Source organism: Onychomys torridus, chromosome 4 (assembly GCF_903995425.1).
Source record: "Onychomys torridus chromosome 4, mOncTor1.1, whole genome shotgun sequence".
NCBI classification, from domain to species: domain Eukaryota; kingdom Metazoa; phylum Chordata; class Mammalia; order Rodentia; family Cricetidae; genus Onychomys; species Onychomys torridus.
The window spans coordinates 50,283,786-50,307,231 of NC_050446.1; the positions used below are offsets into that span (position 1 = coordinate 50,283,786).

The following is a 23,446-nucleotide window of genomic DNA, read 5'->3' on the forward strand; positions in this document are numbered from 1 at the left end:
CGCCACCCGCAGGCCTGTTCACACTTGTCAAGAACCGTAGTAAACTTTATCGTTTCAGAAAACCCAAGTAAGAATAAAAGTGTGTGTGTGTGTGTGTGTGTGTGTGTGTGTATGTAAGCCTGCTCCTTGGTCTTAGGTACAGTGTGGAGGTGGCGGCCTTCCTGAGAGGCCTCCACCGGTGTCTTGCTCATTAGGTCAAAAGCACGAAATAGTCGGAGCAGATCTTGAACTCCGATCTTCAGGGCTAAAGGACACTAAATTCTGTGATTGAAACTGAGAAAGGCCTACTCCAACAGCAGGATTGATCGGATTCGCTATCTGCCACTGGCCTCATGGAAGAATCTGGAAGAAAGGTCTCTCCATAACCGTTCAGATAAAAAGCTTTCTTCATATTGCAAGTGTACGATTCAAGCAAGATTCATGTCACATTGCAAGGTGAGCATTCCTGCCACTGTGCCGCAGCAGCTCCTGCCTATTTGGGCAATTATTAAAAGAAATTAGGACTAATTTACTATGTAGACATCCAGATAAACAAACTCTAACCTAACAACCCGATTTTTCCTGGTCATTTGCAAATCGACAGTGCCTCCTACAGGAATGAATCGTCAGTGTTTAGTTAAACGAGGCTTCGGGGAAGAGTTGGAGAAGGAAAGGCCCAAAGTTTGACCTATGTCTTTCCATACATGTCCACATTGGGGGAAAAGTAAAAAAAACAAAAACAAAAACAAAAACCGCTCAAGTGTACCCAGATTTATTTAAAGTAACTTCTCTATTTAGGGTAACAATGACATACTTCATGTCTAGATTTCCGGAAAACGTCACTGTTGACTTGTTTAGATTCATTGAACCTGAAGTGTTAGTACTTACTAGAAGCCTAATATTTGTATTTATAAGACCATTTTCGGTCCCATCTCCTAGTATCACCATAGCATGCAAATGAGTGAGCTTTGGGAGGGCTGCTGTTCTGGAACTTCTGTGTGCGAAATGCCTCCCTTCCATCTCTAATTTCATAAGGTCCATTGTGGTTGTCCAGCATCCTTAGAGGCCAAGGCCGAGGCCAAGGCCAAAAACTAAACTGCAGATGCTCATGATCTGTAACCATGGAAAATTTCTCTCAGAATTGGGTGGGTAAGATTAGAGCTTTAAAAATTAGTCCCTTATGTATGGTTTAATATTCTCAACACGAAGGATTAAATCACAGATTAAAAAAAAACCTTAGGGGCTACCTTATAAAGTTAAGGGGTGGTGGCACATTTTGGAGGAAGTCAAAGTGTAAGAAACAGTATTTAATTCATTCTTAATTATAGGATGCATTTCAACATTTTTCTTCATGAACACTGTATTGGTTTGGAACCCTCTTTTAAGGCAGTAAGTATTGCATAGGTTTTGACATTACAAAAATTATAAAGTCTAAAAAGGTGTATGGTAGAAAATAATCACAGCGACACTGATGAACTCAGGGTGTAAATTAGCCTTTATCAATTTCAAATGCATGCTTTTTAAAGTGAAGGAGTCGGATCTTTGAGGTGTGCTGGGAGACATTAAAGGCTGTGTGAAGGAGCTCAGTTCCTCTCCAGTTCCCTTCATCTGCATAATCAAAGGGCTATTTACCTCGTCAGCACAGCTACAGCACAGGACATCTGCTTCCCTGTGCACAGTCAAGTAGTAGACTCGGAGAAGTTTTAACTCCTTTCAAATCTAGTTTCTTCAGGACTTGGAAACTGTGACTGCCATCAAAATCAGTATTTTTGTACTAAGTAAGAGATGCTTTAAAAAAGTGAAACCCTGATAAAAGAAATATTGAATACCTTCACATAGGAAAAAAAAAAAACAACCTTAAACTGCATGATATCTGTAATTAAAAATTTCCACAGTTTTCCTTTACTAGTCCTTTGGAACATATGGCAAAAATTGTAGCTAAATTTAAAAAAAACCAAATGAAACCATTTTATATATTGGCTTGGTCTACATAGTGAGCTCCAGGCTAGCAAGGGCTACATGGTTTCAAAGAGGAACCTCTCCAATTTTTAAGTAAAATATATCTAGTTTATATTGTTTCTTTGTATTTTGTAATATAAATGTTTTACCTTTTGGAAAAAAAAAAAACTTGTAATGATATGTCTAACATCAGAAAGGCTATTGTGGTAGACAGAATAACCATTCCCCAAAAGATATACATGTCTCCAAGCCCTGGTACCTGTGAATATGTTACATTATATGGAAAAGGTAAATTACAGGTGCAGATAAATTAAGGCTGAGATCAGTTGATCTTAAATGTGGAGATCATTCTGGTCTCGTCTGGACCCACTGTGTTCCCAAGGGATGGAAGAAGGATGCAGAATCGGTGTCAGGGTGACCAGATGTGGAAACAGACTAGCCTCCTCTGTTAGCCTTGAACTACAGAAAAGGGGGCCAGATGCCAAGACTGGCTGCACAGATGTTTTGGAAGGGTAACAGCTCTACTTAGGTCCTCATTTTATCCTAGTGAGACCTATGCCAGAATTCTGATTTTCACAACTGTTAAGTTTAAAGTAATTTGTATGCCAACATGGACGAATAAGAGGACATTCAATTATAAATATCATACTCTGCAGAAAAAAAATACAGGATTTTAAGTCTTAAGGAAATACTGGTCAATACCCAGTGTTTTATTCACCCTACTGAATTTCATCAATTACATTTTGCTTCAAGGAAACTCAAGTCTTAAAATAACAAATTTGAATTGATAATCATTCAAGGTTGTCACTGTTTTAATGGTATTTCAAAACAACAAAATCACAATGACTTACATATTTTAAATCTGGTACAAGGTATAAGAAACAGCTACCAATGGAGACAACTCTCTATCCTCTAAACAGAGTCCCTACAAATGCCTGCAAACTCAGCCTTGTGGTACTCAGGTGCTGTCACACTTGAAATGACAGTTTATGGAGATGGAAAATTAAGAGACTCTTTTTTATTAGATAATAATGTGCAAGTGAGGCCTTGCTGAAGACCTTCAGTAAGAAAATGGAGTCCTTTTTCCAGGCAGCTGCCCCTCCACCTCCTGGGTGCTCACCGTGCACTCTCTCTTCTGTATTCACCGTCACCATGGTTTCTGGTGTCTTTTCTTCTGTTCTGCTCTTCATTAGGACTCCACTGTGGCCAGTTCCTCCTCTCCCTTTGCCTATGACCACCAGGACTCCTGCTCCGGCTTCTCCTGCTGCTCTCAGCCCTGCGGTGACTTCGGACTCCCCCGTTTCTCTCAGACCCTTTCTTCTCTGGACTATGACGATGGCTTCTGGACTTTCGGTCAGAACCGGAATGGACGTCTTTGCTATTCTCCCCAAAACTCTCTCGTTTTAGAAGCCTTAATTTTTCCTTGGCTTCTCCTCTGTCACTGTGACTGCTAGAAAGTTCTTCATGAAGTTTGTTCTTAGACTTATCCTCTTTAGAGTCATTAGCTTTACTTCCTGAACTTGTGGTTTTCTTCTTTTTCTTCCTCTTCTCCTTCTCTCTCTTTTCCTTGCTGTCACTCTCCCTGCTGCTTTCTGAAGTGTCGGAGGAGGAGGAGGAGGAGGAGGAGGAGGAGGAGGAGGAGGAGGAGGAGGAGGGAAGGGGATTTGTTTTTATGTTTTTTGTGTTTACTTCTGTTCTTCTGTAACTTCTTCTTTTTCTTATCACTTTTCCTTTTCTTGTTTTTCTTTTCAAGTCTATCCAATTTCCTACAGTTGGAAAGAAAGAGTTCCTTCATCAACAAAAGAGAAACTGTCAGCAGACAATCTATCTTCTTAGAAGCTACTGAAAATGGTGTCCACATCTAAACACATTATTTACTTGATTTAATGATAAATCATTTTCTTCCTTTTAAATTATTCAGGCATGTAGACATTGAGTAGGAATTTAAATTAAGCCAACTTCCTGACCGTACTTCAACAGGAATGACTATTTTTTCAATAAAACATTCCTATGACTCAGAACATGAAATTACTTAGCATTCTAAATAAAATGGTTCTCTTGATTTAAAGAAAACCTGGGAAAGATGTGCGCATTAATTGGACCTATACAGTTAGATAAAAGGTTAATCTTGTATCTAGTTTTAAGTGTGGAAATATTAATTAACATTAATTATCACTGGGCGGTGGTGGTGCACTCCTTTAATCCCAGCACTCAAGAGACAAAGGCAGGTGGATCTCTCTGTTTGGGACCAGTCTGATCTACAGCTTGAGCTCCAGGACAGCCAGGGCAACACAGGGAAACCATGTTTTGAAAAAAACAAAAACCAAACACAAATGATCAAAATTGGGGATTAGACTATACTTTGATATTATAAACAATAATTACCCACTAGTTACCAGCAACTGGTTACTTTTAGAAACACAGCCATTCCACTGATCTCTGAATTTTTAGTTTGGGAAGCAGAAGTTGTTTAGATGGTTCTGAGTTACTATGAGACACCAGCCTCTTCACTGGGTTCTGCCCGCCATTCTCCATGTACTGAAACATGGTGAGCGCCCTCTAATGGACTTGGTAGATCTTAATTCTTTAGCCCACAGGGACTGTGTTTAATAAATTTAAGCATTACTGTAATTTTAAACATTCTTTCAATATTCCTCATAAAATTTCACAAAATGTAAAAAAAGAAAAAAACATTAAAAATATTTTCTAAGAGCAAGTGGTGTGCAAAGATATATACAGTTTTATTAAGAAAAATACAACCTACAAAAAAGTCTACATCCAAATTAATGTTCTGAAAGGTACAATAGCTTGGTAGTACAATCTGAGGACACAAACACTAATTTTCTTATTAATGAAAAGATAAAACTGCCTTACTCTAGTTGAAGACTAAATCAATACAAGGGACCCACAGTCTGAGCATCACCATGAGCTCTCTGCCTGAGCCGAGTGCAGAGCCCAGGTGGGACACTGGAGAGAAGGCTGTCCCACACAGACTCCTTACTTACCTGAGTAGTTTCTGCTTCTGTTTGGTTGTCAGCGACTTCAAGAACTCAACTTCAGGGTCTTCTTCACCGTCACTCGCGACATAGTCCTGAGTCAACAAAGAGTCCAATTGCTAGATTTAGACAAGTTAGTTACTAGACAGGAAAGAACATTTGGAACTGAGTTTGTGTCCCGGACATACCACTGACAGGGTGGTACTCCGGACTGAAGTGTGTGGGGACTAGAGTATTTAAACAGTTATACTCCACCTGCTAAGCTAAGATCAAGGGTTAATACAAATGCTCTGTAACTCTTGGAGACTATCAGGATGGGGAAGATAAGCACAGACAGAAGTACAGTACATTAATGAAATATGAACCAGGAGCATCTTGAAGGGCTGGGACCACAGCTCCATAACAGAACACTTGCCTAACATGCACATGGCCCTGGTTGCAAGCCCCAGCTAAACAAACATCGAAAAATCTGAAGACCATGAAACTTAGATCAAAATACCAGTAACTTTAAACTTTAATTTATTATAAAATATGCAATTATACATCCTTTAAAACTCAAGCCAAGGCTAATGGCTCAGTGCATAAAGGCACTTGCCACCAAGTCTGATGACCTGAGTTTTAATTCCTGGAATCTTCATGGTGGAGAGAATTGACTCCTCCACATTTTCCTATTGATTCGCACCGGCACATACATTCATATGTATGCCTGCACACACACACATGCACAGGCTCTTACACACAAAATGCAGTAAGTTTGAAAACTTTTAACTTTCCGAATTTACGAACAGTTTAATAAATAAGTTTAAAGCATTTTCTATAGTGCTTAGGGAGCTGTTTATAGACTTCTGTTGGCTCAATTTAATGTCATTTCAAGGGTGTGTTAGCAGGAAGGAGCAAACAATCCTATCACCAGTTCATTTTATCCACATAAACCCAAAGGAGCCATTTCATTTATTAAAATATAGGTTTATAAACAATTTCTCATTTAGGTTAAAGCAATAAAGTAGCAAAATCAAAATACATTTAAAGCATTTTCTTTGCTCTATCTTACTTTCCTATGGATATATGCATATTGGAAAACATTAAGTAGCAATTCACAAGCAATCACGTTTAGATTTCCAGACATTTTCAGCTTACTGATAAAAAGATCATTACCTGTGATGGATCATTTGCGGTCAAGTTTCTTCCCAGTACATTTCGTTTCAGTGCAAACCCACTGTTTCTCATCTCCGCTATTAGCTCCGAGGGGTGCATCGACGGCCCTGTTCACAAAAATCACAGTTTGAATGTATCATTTATAGCTCTCTACCTTTTTTGGACTCCACAGTAGGAATGCAGTTGAAGCTTTGTTAAGTAAAATCACAGCTAAATCAACTCAATAATCTTCTGCTGAGCAAATAATCAGATATGATTTTCTAAAACAGCAGTCTGGAGATTCAGAATAGAAAATAATTGCATTTTTCCTTACATGCAAGGGGATGCTCAGCTTATGTAACTTTGTCATATTGAAATGTCTACTTGAAAGTTTTTAGTATAAAATAAAAACAAAATAACGAAAATCTACAATTAAATTTTTAATGGGTATTCTCAGTAAGAATTCACTTTAGAGTATATTTTTAAAAAATCAAGTACCAATACTGTATACACTACCATGTGCTTGATATTACCAATACCACACATTCATACTCAGGCACTTCAGTTATTATCGCATTTATATGTGTACCTGGAATCTGAAACTTCTAGTTATTGGGGTTGGGGACAAGCAGTTTAGGCTAGCTGTAGGTATGCATATTTTCTATTTTCCACAAACTGGTGTTTTCACTTTTGCAACAATATCCTAAGCTAGAAATCAAGCTGCTTTTTGGCCTCTATACTAACAAAATATTTAAAGGCCTGCTTCCTTTCCTCACCATGGACCAGTCAGGGTAGGAAACTCTTTCCTCCCCAGCTATAATTTCTCACCTCATTTTGTTCTCCGTGCAGGTTACGAACTAGGCAAAACCACATGGCCACAGGTGACCCAGCTATAGTACAATGTGGCAGGAGGGAGCTGCTGCCAGCAAAGGTTTCGGATGAGCAGCAGGGGACAGACAAACATTCAGAAGAGGATTTCTAGTTTGTTGATCAGATAGTTTATTTCTCTCCTGCTGCTTTTTGGTCCTTGCTCTTTATTTGAATGTTCAGCTACATATTACTCTGAAAAGCAGAAGTTACACAGTTTAAGTCTCTTCACTTGTCAATAGCAATTTTGGTGAAAAAAGTTTAGGCATAAACTAATACCTTACTGAGTTTTCCAGGGCTTCCTATTCTACTAAAATTATCAACAACTGTAAACCTGTTCTATGTTTTAGTTATGAGACACACGATAGTGGGGGGAATTGCCCATGACTGGAACATGAGGATTACAACTCATTTCTATGGATTATATAATTTGCTTACTAGCACTAATAAAACCTTAAATGAAATGTGAATTTTAAGTATTAATTGCCTCTGAATGGCATAAAAGTACTCATACCACTAATATTTTAAATAAGTAACAACAGCCACTTCGGTGGTTTTTCAAGTTTCCTGTGTAGGAACACAATTTTATAAAGTATTAAATGGGTCTTACGATTAACAACTTCAAATGACAGCAGACAAACTCAGAAAGCACACATGCTGGGGCTGGGGCTGGGGCTGGGGCTGGGGCTGGGGCTGGGGCTGGGGCTGGGGCTCAGGGCTAGAGCACCTGACTAGCCTGAACAGGATTCTGTGTCAGGTGCCCAGAAACATACTCCCCAAGCCAAACATGATAGAATTAGAAGCCTGGCTCTTAGGGTGGGAGGACATTTTTAATTTCATTATCTTCATCACAGGACGGGTAATTGTAATAGTTTAGAAACAATGTCTTTATACTAATTCTAACTACTTGAAAATCCTCTTTCCTGTGTGGCAGACAAGAAGACTGTGAAACAAACATTACTGTTTGAGCATGCGCTCCCACAGAGTTCAGTGGCACGCCTGACAAAGTCCTTATTGTCAACAGCATCCAGGCTACTTTCATGACGATTTTATGATACTTTTCAAAATTACAGAAAGTGCTCTTTGAAGAATTTCATTACATTATTTTTAGGTGTGTGTGCAGGTATGGAGGTCTGAGGACAACTTGTGAGACTTGGTTCTGTTCCACGTGTGGGTTCTGGGGAATCAAGCTCAAGCCATCATCAGGGTTTGTTTGTTTGTTTTTGTTTTTTTTGAGACAGGGTTTCTCTGTGTAGCTTTGCGCCTTTCCTGGATCTCGCTCTGGAGACCAGGCTGGCCTCAAACTCACAGAGATCCGCCTGGCTCTGCCTCCCGAGTGCTGGGATTACAGGCGTGCACCACCACTGCCCGGCCATTGTCAGGTTTAGTGGCATCTGGATGGCCTCAGTCAAGTTTTGCACCAGGAACTGAACCTCACTTTTGCTAATCAATCACTCTGCCACTGTGTATATCTCACCAATCCAGAGCCAAATTTTGTTCCCATACTTTTGTACTTAAATCTCCTACCGTTAAAAGCTCGAGGTTTAAAGTTCTTGGTTTAGAAGACGTGACAAGGCAGGTTTAATTAAGATATATTTAGCAAGACATTTTTATACTTTCCATGTCACTGTGACAGAGGCTATGCGGAACAATGCTGACAAAAGTTAGCTCCAGCTCTTTGAAAGTCAAAACAGATACAATAGACATATATGCATGTGTGTGTATGTAATACACATATAAGCCTGCATGTGTGTATACAAGGTTCTCTCCCTTGACCACTCTCTAGATAGGGTCTCAACATTACAGCTCAGGATATTGAACAGGCAGCAAAGGTGTGAGATATCACCCCTGGCAAAACAGATATCCCAATAAAAGAGACTGTACAAGTATGTTCAAATACAAAATAAGCACCTTTTAATGTCTGGTAAATTACAGCTGGATATGGGTCATAGGAATGCTTGTTTTTTTTTGTTTTTTTTTTCATAAATTTACAGTGCCAGAATTCACTGAAGAATTTTTCAAAAGGCCAATTGTGCTGATTATTTGTTTCAAGACCAGGTCTCATGTAGCCAAGGATAGCCTTGGACTTCTGATCTCCCTACCTCCAGCTCCTGAGAGCTGGGATTACAAGCATGCACAGCCACCTTTCACAAGCAAACCGAGGGCTTCTGCATGCTGAGCAAGCCCTCTGCCAACTGAACTACATTTTCAGTCTAGGAATGTGTCCTAACAGTGTCTGTGAGGGCTTCAGAGCATCTAAGCCAACTGGGTTTGGCCTCCACAGCAGGAAAAAACCAGACTCCACATCAGAAAAGCCAGCCCACTGAGCAACTGCTCTACACATTCCTTATTCTCAGACTTTCTTAACTGTGATATGGACTGTGTCAAAATCCTGATTTTGACGATGGTTTTTAGTTTGTGTCCTGACTAGAGACAAACTTTTCTGCTAGGAAAACTACTCATGCAACTGCATCTCAGAGAAGAAATCCCAGAAAGTGGAATATGTTGAAGAGAAAAATATGTTGCACAGATTACATTTGTAAAGGGCTTAATCTGCTTACTAAAGGTTATTTTTTAGAAATAGACAAAAATCAATGGGAGGTAAAGTGCTCTACAGTAAAACAGGTATTTCACTAGAGAGTCACACAGAGACTCAGAAGTTTTCAGCTGGATGCATGCATGACACATGCCTGTAAATCCCAGTACACAGTAAGTGGAGACAGAGTTCAAGGTCTCCCTTAGGAACACAGTTAGTGGCTAGCCTGAGTAACCCAAGAAAGACACTGTCTCAAAAAGTCAAACATAAAACCTAATAATAAAAAGTAAAGGGGCTTCATGAGGAAAGGCTGCCTATCTGAAGTAGTCAGGGGACAGCAGTTCCTGACAAATGCTATAGGCATACACCTCTACTTCACCACTAGCATAGGCTACATTCACTCAATTCACAGCAGTTCAGCATTCTTCTCAAAGAAAGCGTTTCTCTTTTTCCTCCTTGAGACAGAACTCGGTGTGTATCCCAAATATGGCTTAGGAATATTCCTGATTCAGTATCCTGAGTCAAATGAACATTTCTGTCTATAATTTATGGCAATGGATGAAGAGAGGGGTAGTGAGCTGTGGGGAGAAAAGTGGTGTGACAAACCTTTCCTGGGCCAGGGAGATAGCTCAGTTAGTATCAGGGCCCGAATTCTATCCCAGAACGCAGGTAAAAGAAAAAGTGTGGCAGCATGCTTTTTTTTTTTTTTTTTTTTTTTTGGTTTGTTTATTTTGTTTTTTGAGACAGGCATGCACCACAATGCCTGGCCTAGTAGCATCTGTCTGGAATCCCAGTACCGAGGAGACTGAGATAGGTAGATAACTGGAGTTCACTCGCCAGCCTAGCCTACTTGGCAAGTTCCAGGCCAGGTGGCTGATACCTAAGGAATGACATCAATTGAAATTGTTGTGTGTACACACACACACACACGAGAAAGAAGCCTTTCCTTCCCTCTTTCCCCCAGTTTAATACAGGAACTGGGTCCACAGCACCACCATTTCCATGAAGCAGAACCTCTTTGGGGAGGGAGCAGGAGCAATGAGACAAGGCCTCCTGTAGCCCAGGCTGGTCTTGAACCTGATGTGCAGCTGAGGATAACCTGGAACTCTTGCTCAAGTGGCTTCTATCTCTCAAGTACTGGGACTACAGGCTCCTGGAGGTCTTTTTGTCCTTTCTTAAGGTTAAACTGACTGTGTGTCTAGGGAATCACTGTTTGTCTCTCCACTCCAAGGACACACAGGGACATTAGTACACTATTCAAAGAGAGCCAGTGGGAATCCTCAAGAACTATCTCATATTTACAACAAATTCCTTACTGTACCATAACAAGTTTGCCTTTAAGAAAACTTATGGAGGGGCTGGAGAGATGGCTGAGCTGGTAAGGTAATTTGCTGCTCTTGCAGATGACATGGAGGCTTACAACAGGCTTGTAACCCTCTTCTGGTCTCCATGGGTACTAGGCATGAATGTGATATACAAACATACACATAGGCACTCACACACGCATATTAAAAAAATATCTAGAAAGCTTATCAAAAGTTGTCTTTTTAAAAAGACTAAAATGGAAGACAGATGTGGTGACTCATGTCTTTAATCCTAGCACTTGGGAGGCAGAGGCAGACGGATCTCTACACCAAGCAAGTTCCAGAACAGCCAGGACTATACAGAAAAACCCTGTCTCCAAAAAAGAAGAAGAAAAAAAAAACAAGGTATAATGACATATATTACAAAATGCCATAATGAAACCCATTACTCTATATGCTAACTTAAGAAATTGAAAGAAAAGAAAGGAAAAGGAAAAGGAAAAGGGAAGGGAAGGGAAGGGAAAAAGCAGGGGATGAAGCAGAAACATGTAGCATAAGTCCCAGGAAAAAAGTGAACAAGGCTATTAATAAAGTGTGTGGGTGATGTTTATTTATAAAGACGGGGATGTTCTATGGATGATTTTTCTAAAGGTTATGCAAGCCCCAACTGTACTAACTGTATTAAACTGTGTCATCCTCAGGATTTTCCTGACACACTGCCAGTTCATCTTAGTGGAGGCTGGAGACAACAAGGTTCCTGATTGCCTTACCCCAACTTCATGATGAAGACAGCTAACTGGTCTCTATTAAGACACAGAACGTAAAGGAAAATTAAACATTTCATTTTTATCTATGTGGCTGTAAAATACAAAGACAAGAAAATATGAAACTATCCTCATTGTATGCTAATCAAAATTACTATTTGTTATAAACAACCTCGCCTTACAGAATCAATATAAAGGTCTATGACACATTTGATCATATCTTTATTACTTATGTCTCCAACTTAATTTACATGTAAAGTGGTGATACAACAATAAAGCTAATTCATCTGCCGCAGGGACTGTGAGACTCCTCTGTGTTGTGAGACCACGAAGCATCAAAACTTGTTATTCACTGTAAATTAGTTACAGAAATAGAAATGCTCTGGCTATCCATGAGCCTCAAAGATGGCACACTGAGGGCTGGGGATGTGACTCAGCTGGCACGTATGGTGTGATCCCTAGCATGCCGTAAATTGGGCACGGTGGTGCATGTCTGTAATCCTAGCATTTGGGATGCTGAAGCAACAGGATAAATCCAGGGTTATCCATGGTTATACAGTGAATTTGAGGTCAGCCCGGGCTACCCTCTCTCAAAAAACCAGTTGGGGAGAGGAGGAGAATATACTACCCATGAAGTTCAGGAACAAGTAAAACAGAATTAGAAGTTAGTGCTTATGGGAGGAGGCCAACTGGAAAGGGCAGACAGGCAATCTCTAGAGTGAAGGTAATTGTCTCCATCTTGTCAAGGATGTGGTTAGCAAGTGCACACATCTGTCAAACTCAAGAGTAGTGCATTTTAACTTAAAAAAGTTGTAATAGGCTGGGTATGGGGGGGGGGTGTATGCCTTTAATCCCAGCACTTAGGAGGCAGCGGCAGGTGGATCTCTGTGAGTTCGAGGCTAGCCTGGTCTATATACATGTTCCAAGTCAGTCAGTACCATACAGTGAGACCCTATCTCAGAAAAAAGTTATAACACTACATCTAGTTAACAGTGATTGCAGAATGGTGGCACCACAGACTCCAAACTGTATCTATACATTATATACCTTACTATAAGGATGCATGGAGAATTTGAACATCAGACACAATATAGAAAATGATTTTTAAGATCTGTCTTACTAACACTTTAGGAGAGTCTTGTTTTTGTCTTATTTTGTATTATTTATGAGAAAATCAGTTCATAGGAAAAGTACAACTTTCTATTATAAAATATTTAGAAGAAATGATAACCTTTGCTCTTTTGAATGGTTAGTGGAGCTTTCCAGTCACACACTTACTAAATAAACTATTATCTGCTAAACATGTATACTGTACAGGCAATGGGGATACAAAAACATTAAGATAAAGTCCCTAGTTCAGAAAAAGTTTCCAGGAGAAAACTATTAACTGAGTATCATTTTCAAACTTTCAGAGGTTTAGGAAAGAGTAAAAGCAGAGCATTCTAAGTGGAACATGATGAAGGTTCACATTCTTCCTCAAGTTTGATTTGGGTAGAAGAATTAGTATTTACAAGACCAACTGAATGTCATTCTTTACCCAGACAAGCACAAGCCAATTTCCTCTACTGAAGCTGACAGTAGTAGACGGACAGCATTGAGACAGTCACATAAAGGAGACTCAGGAGCCTGGGGAGGGGCTCAGTCAGTGAAGTACTTCCAGCGAGCACTGTGACGTGAGCTCCGGCTTCCAGAACTCAGGGAAGAGCTGAGGTGTGGTGTTAAATGCCTGTAACCCCAGCACCAGGATGGAGACAAGAGGATCTATGGGGCTCAACCCAGGTGTGCAGACACATACATAGACTATGATGGTGACCGGAGACTCAGAACACCCTCTGAGATTATGAAAACTCGATCTTCCATTAGGATCAGACATGGCCTTAACAAAAAGCAGAGCCATTTACTGACAGAAAAGGACTAGAATTAATTTGTTGGCATCAGTGGAATTTCAAAGAATCACTTAAAAAATAATTTAGGGGCTTGGAGAGATGACTAAGAGGTTAACATTTGTTGCTCTTGCAGAGGACCTGGGTTTGGTTTCTAGCACATGGTGGCTTTCAACCATCTGTAACACCAGTACCAGGGCATCCAACACATCATCTGACCTCTGCTGACAGCAAGCACACATGTGGTGCACACACACACATGTAGGCAAGACATTCAAAAAAAAGAATCTAAATACAGAAAAACTACAATACAAAAAAATGCGGGTTGGGGATTTAGCTCAGTGGTAGAGCATTTGCCAAGCAAGCGCAAGGCTCTGGGTTCAATCCTCAGCTCAAAACAAAACAAAACAAACCCCCCCCCCCAAAAAAAAAAAACCAAAACCATGCAAGGGAAGAAGAAAGGGCTGGGGATTTGGCTACAGCTGAGCACATAGAAAGCCCCGGGTCTCATCTTCAGCATGGGAAGAGGAGGGAGGAGAGGGGAGAGAAACATTTAAAGTGTTGAGAGAAAAAGCTACCAATAAAGAATTCAATATCCAATGGAGGGTTTCAGAAGTAAATAAGAAACAAAAACCTCAGATCAAACAAATGAATGAAGAGTTTGTTGGGAGCTACACTTCTGTTATAGGAAATATTAAAAGTAGTTCTTCAGAGAGGAGGATGGAGCAAGGGACATACTACATTGACAGTAATCAGAAATGTTAGCATACTGACATTAATTTGACACTAAGAAAGTTCGAAGCAAGTGTCTTAAGTTAGGGTTACTACTGCTGTGAAGAGACACTATGACCATGGCAACCCTTACAAAAGAAAGCATTTATTTTGGACTTGCTTACAGTTTCAGAAGTTTATTCCATTATCACTATGGATAATGGCGATGCATGGCAGCACACAGGCAGACATGGTCCTCAAGAAGTAGCTTAGAGTTCTACATCCAGCTCAACAGGCAGTAGGAAGAGAGACACTGGGCCTGGCTTGGGCTTTTGAAACCTCAAAGCCCACTTCTAGTGAGTGGCACACTTCCTCCAAGGCCACACCTCCTAATCCTTCTCAAGTAGTGCAACTCCCTGATGACTAAGTTTGAGTCTATGGGGGCTATTCTCATTTAGACCACCACAGCAAGGATAATTATTAAGGATGAAGAGAGACATTATAATGGCAAAGGGGCAATTCTCCAAAAATATCCAATAATCTGAAATGTGTACATATCTAATGGCAGAGTATCAAAATATGTGAGGGAAAACTGATACTTGAAATATATGCTTTTCTCATACTAATATACAGTATTCACCAAATAGTAAACATTCTGGACCACACAGCTGAACAAATGAAAAAGAATGGAAATTGTACAGGGCATGATCTCAGATCACAGATTTAAACCAAAAATTTGTTAACAGAACAACAGCTAAACTATCTTACAATAGTTGGAGATGGAGAAACACACTTCTAAATAACACACAGCAAGGAGGTGTCAGGAGAGACTAAAAATGTATTTTGAATAAGGAAAATAAAACATAGCAGCTGTTTACTAAAAGAATTTGGGGGGCTGGAGAGAGGGCTCAGAGGTTAAGAGCACTGACTGCTTTTCCAGAGGTCCTGAGTTCAATTCCCAGCAACCACATGGTGGCTCACAACCATCTGTAATGAGATCTGGCGCCCTCTTTTGTATGCATAATAAATTAATAAATTAATTAAAAAAAGAGAATTTGGTTGGTTTTTCACTCCAGTTGGAGAGTGAAATTTGAAATTTGTCAAGTGTTAAATATAGAAAAAATATAGCTGGGCTGGTGAGATGGTTCAGTGCAAGCAACTTGCTATGCATGCCTGACAGTCTGAGTTTGACCAGTGGAACCTACATAAATATGGGAGGACAGGAAGTTTATGTTACCAGGGTAACCAACAATGAACCAGGATAGCTCCGGTTAAGGAAGTGGTTAAGCACAGCAGCTGGACATGTCAGAAAGACAAACCATGTGATCAGAGGGCTGGGCTTTGAGCATGGTGGTAACAGAGCTCTGGGAAGGATGGAGGGGCTGAAGACTGAGTCCAACCATGGTACAGGATCTAATCTATGTTATTAAAGCTCCAATAAGAACTCTCAACAGTTTAAGTAAGCTTCCCTGGTCAATCTAGGTGGCTCTTCTGTTGCTGCTCCTGCTCTGGAGCCTTTCTTTCGGCTATAAAACTATAAGCCTAAGACTGGTGCTTTCCTGAGTTCTAGGAGTCCATAGCCCTGGGCTGCTGAAGGAAGCCCTGATCTGCAGGGCTTCTGGTGAGTAGTCTGGGAATGCCTGACCATGTAGCAGCTGCTCTCTTAGATCACGGCAGTCTTTTTGAGAAGTTCTGACTAACTTTAAGTGGTTAGTGCCAGAAATCACTACATAGGAAAACAAACAAAAGCAAAAAGACCCAAACCACTAAAATAAAATTTATCAAAAATCACAGGAGACAGTAAAACACATGCTTAGAGAGATAATTATAGTAGTTAATGGACATCCCAGAAAATAAGAAAGTTTTCATTCTTTACAGTGGTGAGATTGCTGAGTGGGTAAAGGCCCTTGCAGCCTAATGACTCAGGTTCACTCCAGGATCCACAAAGTAGGAGACAACTGGCTCTCCAAACTTGGCCTCTGACCTCCACATATGCGCAAACTCACACACATAAAATGAATGAATGTAGTAAAATATGTTTACATCAATTCTGGGGCTAGAGGTATAGCTCAATGGTAATGTTGACTAGCATGTGTTTAGGCATCTCAAAGAAAGCCCACTCCCAAACCAACACCAAATCTTTACCTTAAAGAACAATAAATTAAACTCAAGAAGAAATAAAATGGAGGACAGGAGAGAAAAATGCACCACCCTGAAAACTACTTCTTTTCAAAGACCACTAAACTGCAAATGCATTAGGCGGATAATCGAGAATAGAGGGGCACAGGACTAACCACAGGAAAGAGTGAAGAGACATCACTACAGATCCCAGGTGTTAGAAAGGCAATAAAGGAACGCGTGTCTTGGAGTTTTACTAAAACACTCCCACAATTAAAGAAATTTAATAATCAATAACAATGACCTTTGAGGGTAGAAAGCTTCAGGCCCAGATGAATGTACTAGCTCTATCTATCAAACATCTAAAGAGAATATAAAAGGACAGAAAAACTGCAGGCCAGTGTCTCTCATGAACACAGATGTAGAAATTCTTAACAACATATTAGCAAATTGATTCCAATAATGTATAAAAACAACTTATATCACACAATCAGATAGGCTAGGCTGGTTCAACATCTGAAAACCAATTCATACAGCTGTGTGTGGTGGCTTGCACCTGTAATCCCAGCACTTGGGAGCTAAGGCAAGAGAATTCAACGTTTGAGATTAGTCAGCACTCCAAAATAAGTTCTGAATCCAGTCTGTCAAAAAACCAAATGTACAAACTCAATTAATGTAACCACGAATCATGTTATCAGGCTAAAAGGGAAAAACTATATGATCATAAACAACATTTACAAAAATAATGAAGTTGGATGTTTCTAAATGGTGCATTTTTTTGATCCATAGTACCGAAAACCAACAACTGGCATTACCAGAGCTTTAGGACTGGTTCAAGTACTTCCTGTATTGGCGAAGGGCTAAAATTAAATGGTGGGTGATAGCTGGCTAAGAAGCAGGCTGAAGCAGGTTGTCATTAACCACTCAAAGTGCTTTAGCAACTCAAGTCCACCATCTACACAGGGATTGCTGAGGACTGGCATCTGTGTCTTAGAGACAGAAGGCTGAAGTCAAACAAGCATGGATATGAGAAATCTCATCTAGGAAAAGGAAGCATTTAGGAAATAGAATTTCACTTTTTATTTCATGAAAACAACCTGGCACACTGTTTTATAGGTAACTACATATAAATCCGTTTCTTGGTGGGTTAGAAGGTTTATTATACGACAATTCACATTGCTGTGTAAGTGTTTTATCATAACAGGAAACTATTAAAGAGGAGAATAGCCCACACAGCAAATCTACAGATGTAAATAGATCAGCACCTGCCCTCCCCTTGGAACTAATTGGTGAATGAAAGCTCAAGGATGAGGAGTTTCTTTTTTGGGTGGTAAAAATGTCCTAAAATTGACTGCTATGGATATAAAACTCTGCAAATGTATTAAAAACTGCAGCACTGAGGGTAGGTGGTGGTGGTGGTGGTGGTGGATGGCTTTAATCCCAGTGCTCAGGAGGCAGAGGCAGGCAGATCTTTGTAAGTTTGAGGCCAGCCTAGTCTACAAAGAAGTCCTAGGGCACCAAGACTATATAGAGAAACCCATAGAATTGAATTGTTCATTTGAAATTATAGCTCAACAAAGTTGATGAAAAACTTTTGAAATTTTTCACTCTACTTTGTCAAAAGAAGTTTAATTGTAATATTCATTAAAAGTTAAGAGTCAGTAGTAAAAATAAAGGTGACAGGGCTAGGGATACAGCTTCAGATGGTACAGTGTTTCTCAGTATGCATGAAGCCCTGGGTTTGATTCTTAGAACTGCATACACTAGCCTATAATCCCAGCACTCAGGAGGTGGAAGCAGAAGGATCAGAGTTCAAGGAAATCCTTGGCTACATATTGAGGTAAAGCCAGGCTCAGGCCACATGACACATTGTTAGAAAAAAAAGAAAAAGCTACCCAGTATAGAAAAGACATGTGGGCTGCCATTTAATTATACTGTAGGAAAGCTATTCTATAAAAATTCATTCACGGCTGAAGCTTACAAGTTTTGGAGGTAATTTTGATGTATCTGGAGTGGATAGAAACTTATAAACTTAAGATGATCTTATCAGCAGAAAAGATATTCTAAACCAGCTTAGCCCAAAGAAGCATTTTGATTGCCTAATTTAACTCTGTAAAGGAGAAGTAAATCTTATAGCTGGTCTCCGTAAACCTCACAGCTGGAATAGTCTAACAGCACCTTGCAGTTTCCAGTGATCAAAGTAAGTTACTTTATATACTATACTAAGAATTTCATAATAGAAATAATGTAACACCAGGGGGTGTGGTTATCATGAAATAATTACACTCCTGGGAGATTACAGGCGCAAGGCTGTACCCCAGGGGTGTGATTATCCCATGATAACCACATCCACTGAAATTGCCTTATTGCAAAAATAATCTCTATTCACTGGCAGGACATTATTCAATAGGTGATTTTTTTTTTTTAAATGAAAAGACATTTTTAGCTTGAATCAGCAAGTGGATTAGGAAATTGGTCAGTTTATTTTTTACTGCATTCAAATTCAGAATACACTGCCATTGTTTGCTTTCCTATTTGATACAACAGTGTTTTGATTTTGTTTTTGAGAAGCTTTTAAGAGTTCCTATTAGCTTTCATTAAGTGCTTGTGTTAAACTCAGGTCAGACTTTGAAAACGCTGTTAATGGAGCAACATGATTTAAAATAAAATACCCAATCCCCTATGTATAATTTTAATTCTTCTAAAACAATGTTCATTAAAAAAATTGAAAAGTGATTTACTTTCACTGTTGGAGATACAGATAAGTAAAACTATGGGGCAAAGTATCGCAGGCAAGCCTACCAGTCAAATAAAAGCACTTTGGACATTTAGGTCTACTTCCTTCCAAGACCTTCTCTAATTACATGCTTCACTCCAACGCTACCTAAAGATAAAGAAAAACACAAGTCTAACTACTGCTTAATTAATTAATTAATTAACTAAGTGCTGTGCTGCTGGAGCTCAAATCCAGGGCCTCGTGTATTGTAAACAAAGCCTCCACCACTGAGCTCTGGTCTTAATGTGTTATAACTGGTCTTTTTATTTGACCAAATGTTGTAAACAACATCTGTATCACTAAGGAATTTTCCTATCATCTTATTTATTTGAGACAGGTCTCACTGTGCACCCTGGTTGAAATGTGACTCTCTCTTAAGTATAGAGATCAGAAGTATGCACCACTGAGCCAGGTTTCTCCCTATCATTTTCATTACTGCACAGTTAAGTATGCCATGGTAACCATGTTCCTACTTATCCATTTAATACCTTTGCATTAGATAGTCAGGCGTTTTTTGTCCTTTAACAACATATCCATGATTACTTCCTTGGGACAAAAATTTATGACTTTTATAAGTTCCACAATTTAAGCAAACAGAAATAAGCACTATCCTGTTGAATCTCAATTATTCTTACGTTTAAGCAGATAGTCCTCAATCTTGACGGTGCATCTGATTTAGACCAGGACTTCAAGAATCTCACTATGTAGTTCAATCTTCCTGCCTCAGCTTCTCAAGGACTGGCATTAATCTAGTCATGCCTGACTACATTGGGAACTTGCATTAGCTCATATAACAGTAGCACAGATGGTAAAATGTACTGGTCTATTTTTATCTTCATTTAATCAGAGTTCAGCGCCTTCAGACACGCTTAGTGTACATGATATAAAGAATCAAAATCCCTATGTCTTTATTTGTACTCTTTTTGTACTTATATCTTGTCAATCTGGAAGGAAAAACTGCAAATGGAAATTTCCCAAATACTGTATTTCTATAAAGACTGAGGCAAGAATTAGTTCAGTCTGCTTCCCATTTCTCATCATGAACACGGCCTTACAACACACCAGTAACTGAGCTCTCTTTAGCTATTCCAATTCTTTTGAAATTAAGTTTAATATAGGAATATAAAGGAAATATTAGTGGTCAGAAGACCATCATATGACATTCAATATTTGAGAGGCTCAAAATTTAAGCTTCTTTTCTAATTTTAATTAATCATATATTTAATTACAAATTAACTTATCGACTATTCCCTTCTCCCTGTATCCTCCCAGTTCTAACTGACACGCATTGTTCTATACTAGAATCATAGCCCAGATTCAATCGGTGCACCTTAGCTTATCTAACATACCAACAGTTTATTTTGCCTACTTCCCTAGTACTGGATTAGGTTGCAAGTGAAAATGAGAAATGCTGAAAGCTTTTTTTCAGCTCCTTTAAAGCTTTTTTTTAAAGCTCCTTCAGTATAACTTTCATTTTCCTTTAAACTATTCCCCTTCCCAAACAAACAAGCAATATGCAGAGAAGTATTATGCTGAAACATCAATCCTGCTTGCAACAGTTTTCCCATATCCCATCACAAGTATCACTGTGCACACACAGAGGACTCCCCTCTGCATGCATGTTATGGAACATTCTATGATGGGCCATGGAAGTTAGAACTAAAATATGTACTTACTTCTCTGTTTATGTGCATGCACACGTGCGCCTGAGTGTGGTGTATCTATGGACATGGTGTTATATGTATGATAGTGAAGGTCAGAAGATGGCACCGGGTCCCCATGGACACGGAGTTACAGGCGATTATGAGCCACTATGTGGGTGCTAGGAAGCCAACCCATGTCTCCTGGTAAGTGCTCTGAAGTGCTGAGCCACCGCTCTAGCCGCAGAAAGTTAGTATTTATACAGGCTGCAGCATGAATGGCCAACTCACTTTTTGTGAGAGCTATTTATATCTGAGACTAATCATCTAAAGTGACTGAAGTTAATTGTTTTGTGCTTGTGTTTTATTTCTGGTCTTTTATGCTTTGGTCAAGCTTTCCCCAACACAAGATCTGCCTTACCTAAGTCATTCTCTCTTAGGCAGATTCATAGTCAGGTCTGTGTTCCTGCCTAGACTGGAAACTTGGAGCTATTGTTCTCATGTGACATGTTAATATCTTAACTAGACTGCATGGTTAGAACATGTTATCGTCTGTAAGTTAAAATACAAAGTTCACGGGCGGTGGTGGCACACACCTGTAATCCCAGCACTCGGGAGGCAGAGGCAGGTGGATCTCTGAGTTCAAGGCCAGCCTGGTCTACAGAGCTAGTTCTGGACAGGCTCCAAAGCTACAGAGAAACCCTGTCTCAAAAAACAAAAACAAAAAACCCAAAACAAACAAAAAAAACAAAAACAAACCAACAAACAAAAAAGCCCCAAAAAAACAAAGTTCAAACTAAAATTTACTGGCTTATGTGGACAATGCTAAATACGAAGTTCCGAGATATAATTATTTGAAAAAGGAAACAATAAACTATAGTCTTAAAAGAATTAGTTTTTGCTGGGCAGTGGTGATGTACTCCTTTAATCCCAGCACGTGAGAAGCAGAGGCAGGCAGATCTCTGTGAGTTCGAGGCCAGCCTGGTCTACAAAGCAAGGTCCAGGACAGCCAAGGCTACACAGAGAAATCCTGTCTCAAAAAACCCAAAAATTAATTAATTCATTTTCAAAGGTAGGTTCAGCCTGTAATCCTAGCACTGAGGCAGGAAGGCTGCCACAAGTTTGAGGCCAGCCTGGGCTAAACTTATATGGCAAAACTATCTCAGCAATGGCCACCACCAGAGTAATTACTTTTCAAGTAGAACATGTGTTCTACCAAGGAGCTACATGACCATCCCTGCACATACATCAGATCAATGTTTATTTTACTGACTCCTTACTTTTAACATTTGGGTTGCTCCCACTCTTTAACACTAGGGTTTTGCCCATGAAGACATCTTCCTGCCCCTGTCCTTAAGGTTCTTTTCTATACATACTTTCAAATGGCCCTCTAGGAAAGCTGTTCATCAAGTGTTTATTTTACCACTATTCTAAAGTAGCTTTAAATCATATAGAAGTAAGAGAACAAGGAGGAGGAAAAGTAGTTTAACAGTTAACTCTCTATGTAGACCAGGCTAGCCTCAAACACACAGAGATCCACCTGCCTCCTGAGTTTTGAGATTAAAGGTGTGCACCACCACACCTGGTTTATCCTTAATTTTAAAATCAGGAGCTGAAACTCATGTAAGTAATGTGACTTGCTTAAGTTTATTGAGTTTTAAGTACGTTATTTTCACTATGATCTATTGCGAGTTGGGCTTTGATTAGTGGTCTGTGTCAATGAAATACTAAGAAGGTTCTAATGAATTTAAACGAAAGCTTTTCAGTTTTTTCGTAAAAAGAACCAAGATGATAGCTATATTCCAAATCAAATCAAATTTTCTTAAGTAGAAAGCAATATGCAGAAGGTAAATACTTTTCAAGTAAAAGTCAACTTACTGTGGTAGTTTGACTGTAATTGCCCCATAAGCTCATAGGGAGTGACAATATTAGGAGGTATGGCCTTGTTGAAATAGGTGTTGCCCTGTTGGAGGAAGTGTGTCACTGTGGGGGGATTTGAGGTCTCCTATGCTCAAGTTATGCCTAATTTAGTCTACTTCCTGTTGACTTCAGATCAAGAAGTAGCTCCTTCTCCAGCCCTGAAGATAATGGACTAAACCTCTGAATCTGTCAGCCACCCAATTAAATGTTTTCCTTTATGAGAGTTGTCATGGCCAAGGTGTCTCTTCACAGCAATAGAAGCCCTAACTAAGACACTTACCATGTTTAATGGCTTCAATGACTTAGTTTTAAGGTTTCATCTCTCAACTAAAGAGAACTGAAGTTTTCAGTCCAGCCTAGTTTTACAATTCAGGAGAATCTAAATTTAAGGACCACTTCTTGGGACTAAAGAGATGGTTCAGTTGTTAAGAGCGCTGGTTGTTCTTCCATAGGACTCTGGTTTGATTCTCAGCACCCACATGGCGGCTCACAACTGTTGGTAACTCCAGCTCTGGAGGATTTGATGCGCGCTTCTGACTCTGCAGGCACTGCATGCACATGCTGCACAGACACACATTCAGGCAAAACAGCCATACACATAAAAAAATGAATTTTTAGAGAGAGAAAAAGAACCACTTCTTAGGCTGGAGAGATGGTTCAGTGAATAGTGTTTCCTGTGCAGGTGTGAGGCTCAACATCCAGATCCCCAGAAGCCAGGCAAAGCCAGGTACAGCAGCATTTATCTATGACCCTAGTTGTAGTGGTCTAAAGAAAAAAAAAGGCCCCATAGGCTCATATATTTAAATTCGAGGTCCCCAGCTGGTGGGACTGTTCAGGAAGGATTATTAGGTGTGGCGTT

General features: G+C 39.7%; 1 protein-coding gene across 1 annotated transcript in view; it reads right to left on the reverse strand.

Annotated features, from left to right (window-relative positions):
• Positions 1 to 2,618: 2,618 nt before the first annotated feature.
• Cir1 (corepressor interacting with RBPJ, CIR1) overlaps positions 2,619 to 23,446 on the reverse strand; it is a 30,242-nt gene continuing 9,414 nt past the window's right edge. Inside the window, 4 exon segments of the mRNA XM_036185409.1 lie at positions 2,619 to 3,592; positions 3,594 to 3,704; positions 4,944 to 5,029; positions 6,090 to 6,196. Of these exon segments, the coding sequence (XP_036041302.1) occupies positions 3,055 to 3,592; positions 3,594 to 3,704; positions 4,944 to 5,029; positions 6,090 to 6,196 (842 nt within the window). The 3' untranslated portion in view covers positions 2,619 to 3,054.